Below are 16296 nucleotides of genomic sequence, written 5' to 3' on the forward strand. Positions count from 1 at the left end.
CTTAGTTTGACTTTTTAACTTTATTTAGTGGAGGAGGTAAGAAAAATATTGGTCATATAGGGCTTTTAATTTATCAGTGAACTATTCACTTTCTTTAGGTGAATGAATTGTCTTGTGAGAAGGTTCTGCTCACGTATAGGGGGATCCAGTCTGCCGCGTGGAGAGACGAGCAGGGGAATCTGTGTTAGGTTCAGGGTACATGGAGCCGTGAGGGAAGAGAGACCAGCTGACAGCTCTCACTCAGACTCTCAGCTTCTGTACATAACAGAGAGAAAATATCAATCAGCAATGTAACGTAAAAGTTAAGTAATTACAATAATCACATGACATTGAAAACTGCTTCTGTAAAGATGGAAATGTTTTGGTTGTGCAACAAATAAACACAGGCTATCAAAAGTCTGGTACTGGCAAAAAATAATGTGATACAGTGCAAGGCCAGTAGGTGGTGCCACTTACTTATTTTGCGCCACACTCATAGGAAATTACAATACACACACAAGTACCCTGAAAATCACCCAAAAGGCTAAATTGCACTTATTTCTCATAGCTGATTAACCTGGATATCCTCTGTATAGATCTGTATAATTCTGCTTCTAAAAAAACAAACACTTGCTAAGTCAAACTAGACATGATGTTATGCTTACTTAACATTTTTGTTGTTATTAAAATATACAATAGCGTGTTTGTTTGACAATAGAAAAAAGATAGTGGGGTTAAAATTAATCAAAAAAAAAAAAAAAAAAACAACTGACTATACCAAAATAGTTCCCATGCAGGGTTGTAATAGCAAATTCAGACTTAATTACAGTAAGATGCAGTAGGGTTCGAAATGTTGCTTTTTACCTATTAAAAAAGACCCTTATATTTACCGTTAAAGACAGAACATTTTCTTATAGTAACTTTGGTAACAGGACTGAATAGTTGAATTGCAAGGGAAGAAAGGATCCAAATGATGTAAGTCCCTTGGTGTCAATATCAATTGAATATCAATTACAAAAGACTACTTTGCTCTATTATTGTACTGTAACTGTTGGATTAATTAGATAACAGTTTATCTAAAATATCCAGTAGTTCACATAACTAAATAGACATAGCATGTGTGCCTGTAATGCTTTTAAAACATTAAATGGGAAACAAAAGTGTACCCTATTTGTTAGTAAATGGATTGGAGACTGAAACAAAAACATGTCACTGGACATCACATCACAGAATTAACTTTTGATAAATGTAACTTAAAACAACAATGTCATAACAACATGAGGCATCAAACTGTAATCCCTATGTGTTGTTTCCAGTATAAGTGAACTCCCATAATTATTGAACAAGCATGAATCTGCTGTTGAAAGCCTGATGAGTCCACCTGCTGTCTGCTCTCACAGCATGGCCAACTGGCCCATCTCCAGCCTGGCAGAATTTTACCAGCAGTACATTATAAACTGCAGAGATTCACATTCAGGCAAGAGAAATGAGAGAAAGTGTAGGGTCGACACTTTACACAGCTCTGTTTGACACGTGGAGTACTGACGCTATACTGCAGAGCAATACACCATTCCAGCAGAAACAGGGGAAGAAAGAGACCATGGGGTGATATACACTTGTACACTGTATTAGTGCCCACCCACTTTTTCAGCGGTGTTGGTTCCGTAATTAACTTTTCCTTCCATTTTTCCCAGAGATTTTAAAAAAGTCTTTGTTAGAGCATTATGAGCCACGAACCAAGCCAACCAGCTACAAGCGACATATTTGAAAAACAGGCAAAAAGACAAAGGTACAAGACCGTACTTAACGGGTTTAGTGATGAAAAGAACTACAATCCCATGAAGCATTGTGAATGACATAAATTTTTACTCTTTTGCTGTGGTTTGCTCACTGCAACTCTATGATAATGGGTAATGTAGTTTTTCACCACAAATTTCACTGTGAAACATGGTTGTCTAAAAAAAAAACCATTGAAATAACGCAAACAGATGGTTTCAACAAAAGCATATAGCATCGATATACAACCTTGGTGCTCACAGTAGGCCCATCTTTAAATGTTTACAAGTTATTTTTAAAAATCAATTTCCCTATATGGATCAGTGTTTAAAAATCCTAAATAGGACTTAATGTCCTATGGTCTCAGATTTTTAATCCCACTTTATACTTATTCCACTTTATTTATGTAGATTATAAAATATAATACTAATAAAGAACAAATAAACTAGAGTAAAACTGTGTTAAGGGAAAGAAATAATGCAGAGTCCAGCACTAAAGTTAACACTAAAGTAGTGCTGTTGTATTTCAATGCATGGTTAGTTTTTTCAATAAACATTTACGATGAAGCAGCTCAATAGAAATCAGGATCAAAGAACCTAAAACAACCTCCTGAAATCCACACCGACAATTAGGAACATTTTATCAGTCTTTATCGCATCATGCCTTGCGACTCTTGTATCGGAATACGTCTCACATCAGGATACCCAACCACTAGGTCTGATGGCTAAATCTTTGGTTTTGGATGTCCATGTGAAAAAGAGACAACAGCTACAATCTGGCCCTCGATCTGCTTACTGAGGTGTCCTCTGAGCGGCCAGGTGGCGTGATCTAGTAATCACCCTGCATGACCTGACCACACCGCATCAGACCATGAAAACTACTGCAACACACAAACATCATGCACAGAGAGAAAGAGAGAGACTTTGTAGATGGCACATAAAATACATGACATATAAAATACATGATATATAAAAATGTATGTTGACAGCCAGGCTTATTGATTGGCCTTTAATTAGATGACTACAGAACATCATGAACTACTTCATGTTCAACACAACCTAAAGGGTCAAAGGCAATCAATGTCAGTGTTCATAGTCATAGTCAATTATATATATATATATATATATATATATATATATATATATATATATATATATATACACTGCCGTTCAAAAGTTTGGGATCGGTAAGATTTTTAATGTTTTTAAAAGATATCTCTTATGTTTCAGCATCATTACTCCAGTCTTCAGTTTCACATGATCCTTCAGAAATCATTCTAATATGCTGATTTGCTACTCAAGAAACATTTTTTATTATTATTATCAATGTTGAAAACAGTTGTGTACTATTTTTTCAGGATACTTTTATGAATAGAAAGTTCAAAAGAACAGCATTTATTTGAAATAGAAAGCTTTTGTAACATTATACACTACCGTTCAAAAGTTTGGGTTCAGTAAGAATTTTAATTTTTTTTATGAAAAAAAAAAATCAAAAGTGACAGTAGTCTAGACAGTAGTGACAGTTGATCAAAAGTGACAGTAAATACATTTATAATGTTATAAAAGATTCTATTTCAAATAAATGCTGTTCTTTTGAACTTTCTATTCATCAAAGAATCCTAAAAAAAATGGACACAACTGTTTTCAACATTGAAATTATTAATAGAATGTTTCTTGAGCACCAAATCAGCATATCAGAATGATTTCTGAAGGATCATGTGACACTGAAGAAGACTGGAGTAATGATGCTGAAAATTTAGCTTTGCCATCACAAGAATAAATTACATTTTAAAATATATTCAAATAGAAAACAGTTATTTTAAATTGTAATATTATTTCACAATATTACTGTTTTTGCTGTATTTTTAATCAAATAAATGCAGCCTTGGTGAACACAAGAGACTTCTTTTAAAAACATAAAAAATCTTACCGATCATAAACTTTTGAACGGCAGTATATATGCCTAGCTCTGTCATGAAACTGTAGATGGCACAGGCTGATGGGTCCTTAACGCAAACTGATGATATTCTCAGAGTTAACTACTTGGCACAAGCTAATTGGTTCATGTCGCATTTGCAGCCGATGAGCTTGCTGCTCACAACATTTAGTTTTCACTATAGCAGTTTGCAGCAAGCTTTTAGATTTTCTCTGAAACCCTCCACCTTCCCCAGCTCCACCTGTATAGATCTGCTATGGGTAATTTTATATATGCTATTTGTGCAGCAGCAGGATGTCTTGCAGTGTATTAGCGTATGTATTGGCAGTAGCAAGTTCCTCTACAATAGTCAATAATCCAGCAATAATCAACAGAGGCAGCAATAATCTACAACTACAGCAACACCAGCAGCAAAATCTTCCTAAAGTTTTCTCTATATAATTGGAATTTGACATGCCAAAAGTGCTAATATCCTTTATTAATATTTTATTACTATAAAAGTATGTACATTTTACTAGTATATACACTAATGATCAAAGGTTTAGGGGTCATTAAGATTTTTTTTTTTTTAAAGAAATTAATACTTTTATTCAGCAAGGACACATTAAATTGATCAAAAGAGACAGTAAAGACATTTATAATCTTATAAAAGATTTCTAATTCAATTAAGTGATGGTCTTTTGAACTTTCTATTAATCAAAAAATCTTTTTTTTTTATCACGGCTTCCACAAAAACATTAAGCAGCACTGCTATTTTCAGTAATAATATTGATATATCAAATATAATATTATAAAATATTTATGAAATGTTTCTTGAGCAGCAAATCAGCATATTAGAATGATTTCTGAAGGATCATGTGACACTGAAGTAACAGCTGCTGAAAATTCAGTTTTGCCATCACAGGTACAAATTAAATATTAAAATATATTCAAATACTAAAGAAGTTATTTTAAATTGTAATAATATATCACAATAGTACTTTAGTAGTAGCTATGGTGAGCATAAGAGACTTCATTTATATATACGGCTACAAATTTAACAAGGCAGCATAAAACATTGCCAGTACTGTCCTGCATATGTTCCAATACTTCAGATTAACGACCTACAGCGAATGACAAACTGCTCAGTTGTAAGACATTTAGCCAGTGGATACTTGCATTCTGTGACATTTTAAAATGGAGAGACATTTTTGATGGAGAGAAAAAAACGGAGAGAAAAAAAAGAGAGAACGTAAAAGAGGGAAAAGAACAAGTGAAGAGAAGTTGCATTTATAATATCAAGTTCACATTTCTGCTGTCTCATGCTGTTACCGGTGGCACAGTGTGGGGGGAGGGGAGAGTATTGGCTGCAAAACTCAGCCATGAGCACCACTGCAACACACACACACACACACACACACACACAAGTGACAGGCCATTTCCACAACTCAGCAACTTTCAAAAACAACAAAACAAAAAAACAACAACAAAAAAAGAATATATTTCAATACATCTTGAGACAGTTACATTTGACCATGATTCAGGAACACCAATTTAAAGTTGGCATGAAACGGAAGTTGCGATTGTCTTTTCTTCCCTGTATGTCCGAGTGAATCTGCTTCTCAAACAAGAAAAAAATTAATGGCGGGACTTGTTTTGTCCATGAGGAACTGATAGGATCATTGATTGTTATGGTTTGCTATTGCTGTGAGGTCATAAGTGACAGGCTGTCCCATCTTTACGTCAGCGACACGTCATCAGAGAAGAAAACAGATGCCGTTGCAAGAGGGATGGCAAGATATTTTGATTAAAGATTACGAAGGCACATGAATTAAAAAAAATAATGATGTGCATGGATAAAACATTAATGATAAATACTGCAATATTCCATTCAATTGTGATTTCATAGTGGGGTCCAAAAATTTGAGGCCACACTGAAAATCTAGAATTAATTTAAACCTGAAAATAAAGTACTTTTTTAGCTTTTCTCTTTTAGGATTAAAAAAAACAAATTAACAAATTAAATGTAATTATTTAATAAGTAAATCTAAAACAATAAAGTTATAATGTAAAATGCAGAACTGGTTTGCATTAATTTGCACATGCATGTTAGCGCTATTATTTAAAAATAACAGATCACTATTAAAAACATTACATTTATTATCTACATTCATATTTTCAGCATTCTTAAGGTTATGTAACATCGTAGTTGAAACAAAGTGAGCAGGGAAACAGAGTGATCTACCCTTCAGACATATGGAGTGAGTCAGGTTTAGAGAGAGGTGGGGCAGGGTTTGAGATCATAATGCAGTGAAGCCTCACTGTTGCCTCATCAGGATTCTGGGCAGTGTACCGCATTGTCAGCATGCCCTCGCCCTCTCTCTCCCGCTCTCTCTCTCTCTCTCTCTCTCTCTCTCAGCACTCCTTCAACTCCTCTACAGTGCTTTGTGGGGTGGCTCCTGCTGTAACTCTGCTGTGTTAGAGATGAGCTGAGTGGTGGTCAGTGTCTACAACAGACATCCCACTTCCCTAAGGGCTTTTAAGAGTAGCTGAAGAATGCAGGAAATGCTGGCTGTCCTCGTGCCAGTCCTCATTAGGAATGCATCCAAAAATGTTTTTCTTTTGTGCTTCTCTCTCCAATCAGTTAACTACAAAATCAATCATAAGTACTCTGTTACAGTCACTGCTAATATATTTATTAAAATTTACTAAAATTCCCATTTAATTTGTTTTGGTCCCAACTGAAAGCTAAAAATGTTGTCTTTCATTTGGTATGTTTTGTGTAGTCTGTATTAATGGATGTATCCTTTGCTGTCAATGTTATCCTACAATTATCAAAAAATCTGAAATCATAGTTGAAAGAAGTAAAATAATCCATTTTTATTTCCTTAAACTTATGATTCAATCTCTACTGTATAAGCAGTATAGTTATTAAATAATTCATTTGGTTGTCTCAAAAGATAACTTGAATTTACCAGGCATGACATTACGGTGTCTTGAAGCACTGTTTGAAACCAGTTTCAATAGGAGGCACATTCATACAAAAATGATGGCTAAGTCACTGACTGACTCAGCAGCAAGGGAACTTACATTAAAAGGTATTACAGTGTGAATGTGGAGAAGGACAAATTTGAAAAAAAAAAAAAAGTAAGTTATATTTGATTAAAGCTTAATGGGAGTGATCTAGTTTTGCAGTGTTTGTTTGCAGTATAAATTGGAAGTAAGTGCAGGAGTAAGGAGTGTGACACAAAAGTGTGCATAAATGTTTTGAGTTAATAGTGGAACTTCGACGCTCTGTCTAGTATTGATGCTATGGTACAGATGGCAGTCCATTGTTATGTCTCTCAATGGGGCAGTCATGGCCTAATGGTTAGAGGGTCACACCGGTCACCCAAAGGTTGCGGGTGTAGCCCCTCTAGTTCGCACCTGCCTGCTCCAAGCGGGAAGCGAACCTGGACCCGTCTGCATGGGAGGTGGGCACTCTAACAAGGAGGCTAAAGACTGAAGTCTCTAGCGTTAGTCGCTAGAGCACCTCTTGAGTTCAGGGGAGTGAGGTTTACACACACAGCTCTTACTAGCCTACGTCTGTTACACTCACCCCCTAAACCTCACTCCCATCCAGGTCATGGCACCAACGTAGCCCCTCTAGTTCGCACCTGCCTGCTCCAAGCGGGACGCGAACCCGGGCCCGTCCGTATGGGAGGTGGGCGCTCTAACAAGGAGGCTAAAGACCAAAGTCTCTAGAGTCAGTTGCTAGAGCACCTCTTGAGTTCAGGGAAGTGAGGTTTACACGCACAGCTCTTACTAGCCTATTACTAGCCTGTTACACGGTTTCGATTCGCAATGCTGGCAGGAAATGACTCCTAACCCCCAACTGCTCCCCTGGCGCCACAGCAAAACTACTAATAATTACAAGTGGCAGTGCCACCTACAGGCACAATGGGGAATAATGGTATTAATACATACATAACATCCATGACGTCACACTGAGCGCCCATGAGCATAAAAGGTTGCCTGAGTTACACATCATCAGCTTTTTTGTCTTCAGGAGTTTGCACAGGGTGCATTCGGCTCTTGAGGGAGTTGAAGGCATTCATGGTGATGCATTCGCAGTAAGAGGCACTGTTATTGCTTGATTCTCTCTAGAAAGAAAAGAATCTAGTGCTTGCATGGAGCACGTTCTGCTCTTGAGGGAGTTGAATGCATTCATTGTGATGTTTTCACTGTGGGAAGCTCCACCGCGGCAGCAGAGCGGGACCGATCGCGGGGATTGTAGGCGGAGTATAGGGAGGAGCCTGCTATGTTGTTGTTTTATGTCGTTAAGGAAGCTTCTGACCTGACTGATCAATGTGATGTGTTTAATTCTGAGGAATTAGGTGCAGAGAGAGTTAAGGGGAGTGTTATTAATAATCCACCTCCTCCGCTGTCCCACATATAAGTTTGTAGCCTTTTATTCCTTCTATATTTCCACATTGAGGGGTCAAGATAATGGAGGAATTTATATTCTGCTGGTATAGTTTCCCATGGATTCAAATTATTTGAATGTGAGACTGTGTGAGCAACAATATATGAGAATGCCCAGTTGAAAAGCAGCTTGCTAGCTATCTCTCTCCTGGTGCTGCATCCTCTTTGAAGGCTCCCACCTTGCCAATGCGATGAAAGTCAGGTGTTTGCACCTTGCGGTTTAGGCCTGCGTCTGCTGAAGCAGCATGGCAGCCTTGATCATGGGGTCACAGGTGTTCAGAATAGAGGTGGATGTTATCAAATAATCTGCCTCCTCTGCTTACCACCTTGCGGCTCATGGTAAGGCATATGCAGAGGCAAGACAGGCCTGTGGGGCCCTGCACACCATGAAATCTGTCCAATTTTCACTCAGCAGTGCTGCCGGAAGGTGGTGTCCCCGCTAAGGTTGGGACACATGTGAGTGGTACTATCTCTTGAGGAAATATATCACTCTCTGGGGGGTCCATAAGGGTTGATGCAGGATGAATGGAGTTATGTAGGGCAGTGTAGATTCCCTCTTCTTCATTTACCTCCCTCCCCAACTACTGTATCCATGGATTGGTGGCAATACCTAAGGGTATTAGCACCTTGCATTTGAAATGGAGTCGAAGCTCCTCTGTGTAGGCTGCTTCCTAAGTTGTCAAGTACTGGTGATATGCCATAGCTGAGGCTATGTTCTGCATTTTCCCCTTAGAGCTCTGCCGAGGCCTAAAGGATGGTGTAATAGCCGGGACTTCCCTTGCTGTAGAGCATAGAAGGTTGGGGATCTTCCCTAGTATATTGGCTTAAGGAGTAGCGCCACTATATGGATCACATGGGATGCTCCCATGGGGTTGATATGCTTCCGATTCCGGCTGTCCGTTGACTTATCCGGTAGTCTGTAGAGTCAATTTATGTCATGCCCACAATGTTTGTTCATATTCACAGCCTAGTGAGGCAGGCATTCCCTTAGCATGGCATAGTGGATATTGGTTCCCCACAGCATCAATACCAATTGCGGTGTCAAAGTTCCACTTCGAAAGGGTTCCCTGTGGAGGAGAACGAGACGCTGCGTCTCGTTGCCATACCTTGGGCCTGGCTGCCCATCTCCTTCAGACAAAAGAGTCGATGACGTGTAACTCAGGCACCCTATATGCTCATGGGCACTCCATGTGTGACGTCATGAACATGCCGTCTGCCAATGATTATTGGCTTTTGTTTACACGTGCTTCAGACACCGGTCACACTGATGCCGCTCCCACAGCGTCAGTACCAGACACGCGTCTTGTTCTCCTTCTCAGAGAACCCGTTTGCATATGCAACCTAAGGCGATTTTAGACATGACAGATGACAAGAGATTTTAGGGGTAGAGCTATTCCAAAACATGCACACTTGCAGTGGCATTAAGCTTATATTAGGTATGTAATAACAATCTATCTCTTTACAGTACCAGGATACTCTATATTTACTGATATAAACAAATCATATAGAATGTGTTATAAGGTTTCATGAGGATTTGATCTGTTATCAATTGTAAAATTGTGAAAAACTGTTTAACTTCACAGTGCTACTGTAACAAAACTCATGTGATGCATAACTTAAAACTTACATACATTCCTTAGATCCAGGTATATTTCGATGCAATTCAATTCATTCAGTAACACTTTTAAAGAAATAGTTCACACAAAAATGAGAATTCTGTGATGTCTCATTACAAATGCCTGATCACTTCTGTAGAACACAAAAAAATATATATTTTGACAGACACAGACATTTTCGAAATTTCTTCTTCAACTTTCTAAAGAGACATACATTCACACGTTTGTAATGACATGAAAGTAAGTAAATAATGACAGAATTCTCATTTTTGGCTGATCTATCCCTTTAACTCATCATCATACAGAACAGCACAAAGCTGAGCTGGAAGTTTAGGACCTCCTGTCCACCTTCTTCTCAGAATAGTCTATATACTCCAGAATAGTCCATCTGCTATCACAACAATCTGACTCTAGTGAAAATACAATATAACTGAATATATGAGGCAGCTAGCAACTCCATGACTGCAGTGAGCCAATCACAGTGCAGAGTTTGAACTGAAGCCAAAACTCTGCAAAAGTAGACAGTGATCACCTACAGAGTGCTAAAATGTGAGTGTACAAATAAGTGTACAAATAAAGATGCAATGCATCTCTCCTCTGAACATTATCAGACATGACATTTGTAAAGGAGGAGACAAGGTTATTCCCCACAGAATAGGATGTGGTTTAACAATTCACTGAGCATCAAAGAACAAAGGTTTGGCACAAATATCTGGCATTAAACATGTTAAATCATACACAAAGACTACAGTCTATGATACTAGCATGGATAAAAAGAAATACTGCAGTTGCACACTCACCGGTGTCTTGTGCTGTGTTGCTGCCTGATAACTCCAGCTTGGCTTTCACTGTGAAAACACAGATGGGCTGAGCAGAATCCTGTCTGAAAGGTGTAAGATAGAGAAAGCAAGGGACAGAAAGGGAAGAGAGAGAAAGGGAGGAGTGCGCTCAGGATGTTGCCAGTGCTTTGGCTTGCAGTAATGTATTCCTCCCCAAGCTCAGCGAATCTGCTACCCGGCTATGCAGATCACCAGCTCTGAATGTATGTGTGTGTGTGTGTGTGTGTCTCTGTGAATGTGAGGAAAGTATCTGAGGGTGAAACACAAAAGCATAATAAATGCTGCTCATGTGCATTTTTAAGTGCTGAGTAAACTAAACAAAAGCCAATCAGATCAGCTTTGTAGACTTTGACAATGTCAATTCAACCATCAGGCAAACAAATTCAAAGTGTTTCACATGCTAACCAACAGTACAGTATAAATATGGATTGCAAACAAAATACATGATTTAAACAAACAAATAGGCAGGTGTTTCAACTTGCTTGGCTGTTTTCACTGCCGTTTCCGTGATGATTCTAGGGTTAGGTTAGGTTAGGACACACCGAATGTCCATAGGCATTTTTCTACAAATATCTGATCCAGATCAAGCCAATTTTTTGTAATGCATTAAAAAAAAAAAAAAAAAAATCATAAAGCTCTCTTGATTTTCAGTTGAACTATTTTAATTCTTCACTCTTAAAAATAAATGTTCCAAAAGGGGGTTTTCGCAGTGATGTCATAGAACCCTTTATTTTTAAGAGAGTTGATGAGAGAATGTAATAAGATGAGCATTCTACCAAAGAACCTGACTATTGTGTTTTTGTCAACTCTGAATAAACATTTATGCTGAATCATTGTGTCTAGTACCCAGCATGTTTTACAACCCGAATTCCGGAAATGTTGGGACTTTTTTTTTTAAATTTGAATAAAATTAAAACTGAAAGACTTTCAAATCACATGAGCCAATATTTTATTAACAATAGAACATAGATAACATAACAAATGTTTAAACTGAGAAATTTTACAATTTTATGCACAAAATGAGCTCATTTCAAATTTGATGCCTACTACAGGTCTCAAAATAGCTAGGACGGGGGCATGTTTACCATGGTGTAGCATCTCCTCTTCTTTTCAAAACAGTTTGAAGATGTCTTGGCATTGAGGTTATGAGTTTCTGGAGTCTTGGTGTTGGAATTTGGTCTTATTCTTGCCTGATATAGGTTTCCAGCTGCTGAAGAGTTTGTGGTTGTCTTTGACGTATTTTTTGTTTAATGATGCACCAAATGTTCTCTATATGGTGAAAGACCTGGACTGCAGTCAGGCCAATTCAGCACCCGGACTCTTCTATGATGAAGCCATGCTGTTGTAATGGCTGCAGTATGTGGTTTTGCATTGTCCTGCTGAAATACACAAGGTCTTCCCTGAAATAGACGTCATCTGGAAGGGAGCATATGTTGCTCTAAAACCTTTATATACCTTTCAGCATCCATAGTGCCTTCCAAAACATGCAAGCTGCCCATACCGTATGCACTTATGCACCCCCATACCATCAGAGATGCTGGCTTTTGAACTGAACGCTGATAACATGCTGGAAGGTCTCCCTCCTCTTTAGCCCGGAGGACACGGCATCCGTGATTTCCAACAAGAATGTCAAATTTGGACTTGTCTGACCATAGAACACTTTTCCACTTTGAAACAGTCCATTTTAAATGAGCCTTGGCCCACAGGACACGACAGCACTTCTGGACCATGTTCACATATGGCTTCCTTTTTGCATAATAGAGCTTTAGTTGTCATCTGCAGATGGCACGGCGGATTGTGTTTACGACAGTGGTTTCTGGAAGTATTCCTGGGCTGGGCCCATTTAGTAATGTCATTGACACAATCATGGCGATAAGTGATTCAGTGTCGTCTGAGGGCCCGAAGACCACGAGCATCCAATAAAGGTCTTTGGCCTTGTCCCTTACGCACAGAGATTTCTCCAGTTTCTCTGAAGCTTTTGATGATGTTATGCACTGTAGATGAAGAGATTTGCAAAACCTTTGCAATTTGACATTGAGGAACATTGTTTTTAAAGTATTCCACAATCTTTCACAGCTCTTCCCATCTTTACTTCTGAAAGACTCTGCCTCTCTAAGACATTCTTTTATAGCTAATCATGTTACAGACCTGATATCAATTAACTTAATTAGTTGCTAGATGTTCTCCCAGCTGAATCTTTTCAAAATTCCTTGCTTTTTCAGCCATTTGTTGCCCCCGTGCCAACTTTTTTGAGACCTGTAGCAGGCACCATTTGAAATTAGCTCATTTAGTGGATAAAAGTGTAACATTTCTCTTTTTAAACATTTGTTATGTTATCTATGCTCTATTGTGAATAAAATATTGGCTCATGTGATTTGAAAGTCTTTTAGTTTTCATTTTATTCAAATTTAACTTCCAAACATTTCCGGATTTCTATCTGGGATCATGATAAATTTACAGGCAGTAAATAATAGCTAAAAAGAAAATGTTCTTTTTCTGTTCTTTTCTAATGCTTGTTATCAATGCAGTTATTTTTTTTTTTAACTTGTGTCTTTTGGTAGAATGTTATTAATACGCCTCATTAATACGCCTCATAATACATCTCATCAAGTACCAAAGTAAGATTTTAGCTTAAACCAAAAATGTTAGCTTAAACCATCTGTTTTTTGTTTTGTTTTCTATATAGTAATTATCCACTTCTAACTAGACAAAAACTATCATTTTATTTTTAATAGTAGGGGTGATGAAAGTCTGGACTGGCCTGGTTCGAACCTACAACCTTTCAGAGCTTTAAACACTAAAATTCAAGAGCTGTCACCTTCAGGAAGCCACTTACTGTCCTTGGAGTAAAAATGTACTGTAAATCACTTCGAATAAGAAAACACCGGAATAAAAGAAAAGGTTAAAATGCTACTTCATACACTTTAAAGACAATATGTGTGTGCTAACATGGAACTGTGAAATACCTCATCGTCTTACAGGTTCCACTAGGCTAAATTATCACTTTGCTGCCAGGGATACAGAGGTGAAGGAACACTTTCTATAGATAAGCTCCAGTTTCTGTCTGGGCTGTATAAGGTAACGCTGCATCGCAGGGTTTGTTCCATCCAACTAAACATTCAACACTTTACTGAAACTCGCACCCAAAGCTCAAAGAGCATCACTAGAAATAGAGGTGATAGCTGCAGAAGTAGGTGACGGCAAAGCTCAGCTACAGGCCCTGCCTTTGAAAGTATAGAGACAGGAACATTTCCATCCTCTCTGTCACTTCAGGTCTTACAGATTGTGGTGATAGACTTGCTTAGAGCAGCTGAAGTCTTTTATGTCACACCACTTACGTTATGATACAACCTTTGGAGATATAAAGCCAAATACATATGTTCATATTCTTATGTATATTCATGTATTCATATCTGTCTTGTTAACTTCATGAGGACTAAAATCGGACAAAATGTCATTGAGTAAGGCAATGGAAAATGACAGCATCTTCAGTTTAGATGTATTATGTTATCATGCATAATGCATTTGCCAATTTTTTTTATTCAAAGTTCATAACAATGAATTGGATTTGGCATTAAAAAAGGATACAAGGTGCTGAATGGACAGATACTTTCTCTGGACCATGTTTTGAACAAGTGTCATTTTACCAAGGTCAACACCATTGATCAAAAAAAGTAATGACTGGCAATGTTTTCAAGTGTTCTCTGACAATGGAGATAAAATTTCATCTAGAGGTCAAATAGAAATCTGAAGCCTAGTTGGTAACTGTGAAAAATAGTTACATTCAATCAAATTATTTAATTAAAATTATTAAAAGCATCAGGAAAACATCAGGAAAATTTTCTTTAATGCTCTAAAATCTCTTTATGTTGACGCATCACTTATTAATTTTTTTCTTTGCATAACATCATTATATTGTACAATATGAAAAAAAATATATTTATTTTAAGATTAGCTATATATTACATTTAAGTGTTATTAAATTTAAAATTGTTCGTGTTTTTAAAGATTAACTCTAAGTAAGCATTAGATGACAGCAAAGGTAATCACAGGTATGTAACTAAAGTCATAATTCATCCTATCTATTAAAATACCGACTTAAATGACCAGTTTATCTGTCTCCAGAGATCACAGATAACGTAAAAGGTATTTTGTATCAACTGAAATGCAATGACAACCTTGGAAACCAATACAAAGTGTCAAAAGGTAAAAAGGATAAAGTTCCGGTGTGATGCTTAACATCATACAGGACAGTACATGGTTAAGGAAATGCTACCTTGTCTTGTCATGGGGTAACATCCAGGTGAGCTTAGCATTAGTTTAATGAAGGATAAAGCCCACACATAGGCTACCACTAAAGCTCCCTGCCCTCATTCAGTAAAATTGTTTACATTTTAGCTACTTGTGTAAAATATGCAATGATGATGCAAAAGTTGAAGAAGCTCCTTTTGTGCTTATGAAAAAGCTAGGAAATACAAATAAACTCATGAAATGCTCAGTAATGGACAAGGTCAGGTCATCAGGGTCAACGAGGAGGACTAGTAGGACGACGCAGCACGGGAGCGCGCGCTGATTTATAGACCATGTAACATCATGGTTCATATTTTCTTGAGTATCCGTAACTGTCCTTGACAGAGAGGAATGCACCACAGGTGGACCTGTTTATATTTCTATATATATAATGCTACATACATTTTACGTTTATGTTTTAACAGTATGACTGATTTCTGCAAATATGTGCTCGCGCTGAGAGTTCTAAACACATATTTGCGTTCTCGTGCTTGCGCGCTGCCTTACCTGTCAATGCTGAGACATGCGTTCGCGCTGCGAGATGATGTCGGGGAATTCCTAATACAAAACAACAGAGACATTGAACACCTCTAAAGCAAAGCTACGCGCCACACATAGACGCAAGCAGCTGTCATTGGGCATCAGTGCATTGGTAGGAAGCAAACCGGTGTTTATGACGCCATTTGTGAGAATCGCTGTACGTGAGGTAGGCTAATCCACTCAACGTTATGACATTACGTCACCGCGGTGGCCAGTGATGGTCATAATGCAGTGACTGGCAAATTCTTTCACGTGACTTCGGTTAAGTTTTTCTTGACAGATTAAAACATGTTTAATTCTCATACTCATTCAAGAAAAGGTCTAAAAATATTTCAGAGGCTCACAGCAGCAGATAGAGATGAGACACATGATGAAACATTATGGGAATGTTACTTTTGAATGTTTTCTGAACTTTCTGAAACAAGGAGCCAAGTAATATTTAAAAAACTAAAACTAAAACGTTTCAGGAGAAAAAAAAAACATTCCATGAATGATGTATTAATAATATTTTTACGTTTTGAGAACATTTAGACCAGATAACTTTGAACAAACGTTCTATTAACTTTACTGGAAGAACATTCATAACTTTGAGACAACCTTACCAGAACAGTAGCAAGTAAAGTTCTGAACTGTTAGCTGGTCTGTTATGCTAAAATGCTTGAAACCATTTTAATTCTACATTATAAAGATATCTCTTTGGTGGACATCCACATTGGAACTAATGTGGGAAAAAATATGGTGTGCATCTGGAATTTGAGTCACTGAACCATGCATTCACTCAACTAATTTGTTCAAAACACATTAAAGGGTTCTAAATGCTTAATAAATGTATTTATTCACACTAAATCAAAACCAGACTTGTGATTTATTTCATGATG

General features: G+C 37.6%; 1 protein-coding gene across 4 annotated transcripts in view; it reads right to left on the minus strand.

Annotated features, from left to right (window-relative positions):
* kcnab2b (potassium voltage-gated channel subfamily A regulatory beta subunit 2b) overlaps positions 1-15606 on the minus strand; it is a 73851-nt gene extending 58245 nt beyond the window's left edge. The window contains exons 1-3 of one of the 4 annotated variants that reach the window (XM_051879518.1): positions 15386-15606; positions 10550-10632; positions 134-255 (exon numbers count right to left, since the gene is read on the minus strand). Coding sequence is in view for 3 of the 4 variants with exons in the window: in XM_051879521.1 (XP_051735481.1) it covers positions 134-201 (68 nt within the window). In the remaining variant the exon portion in view is untranslated. Of the gene's footprint in view, positions 1-133; positions 256-10549; positions 10822-15385 lie in introns of those variants that run through there. The other 3 variants (XM_051879521.1, XM_051879522.1, XM_051879520.1) reach the window with 3 other exon arrangements.
* Positions 15607-16296: the final 690 nt, after the last annotated feature.

Source organism: Ctenopharyngodon idella, chromosome 22 (genome assembly GCF_019924925.1).
Source record: "Ctenopharyngodon idella isolate HZGC_01 chromosome 22, HZGC01, whole genome shotgun sequence".
Lineage (NCBI taxonomy): Eukaryota > Metazoa > Chordata > Actinopteri > Cypriniformes > Xenocyprididae > Ctenopharyngodon > Ctenopharyngodon idella.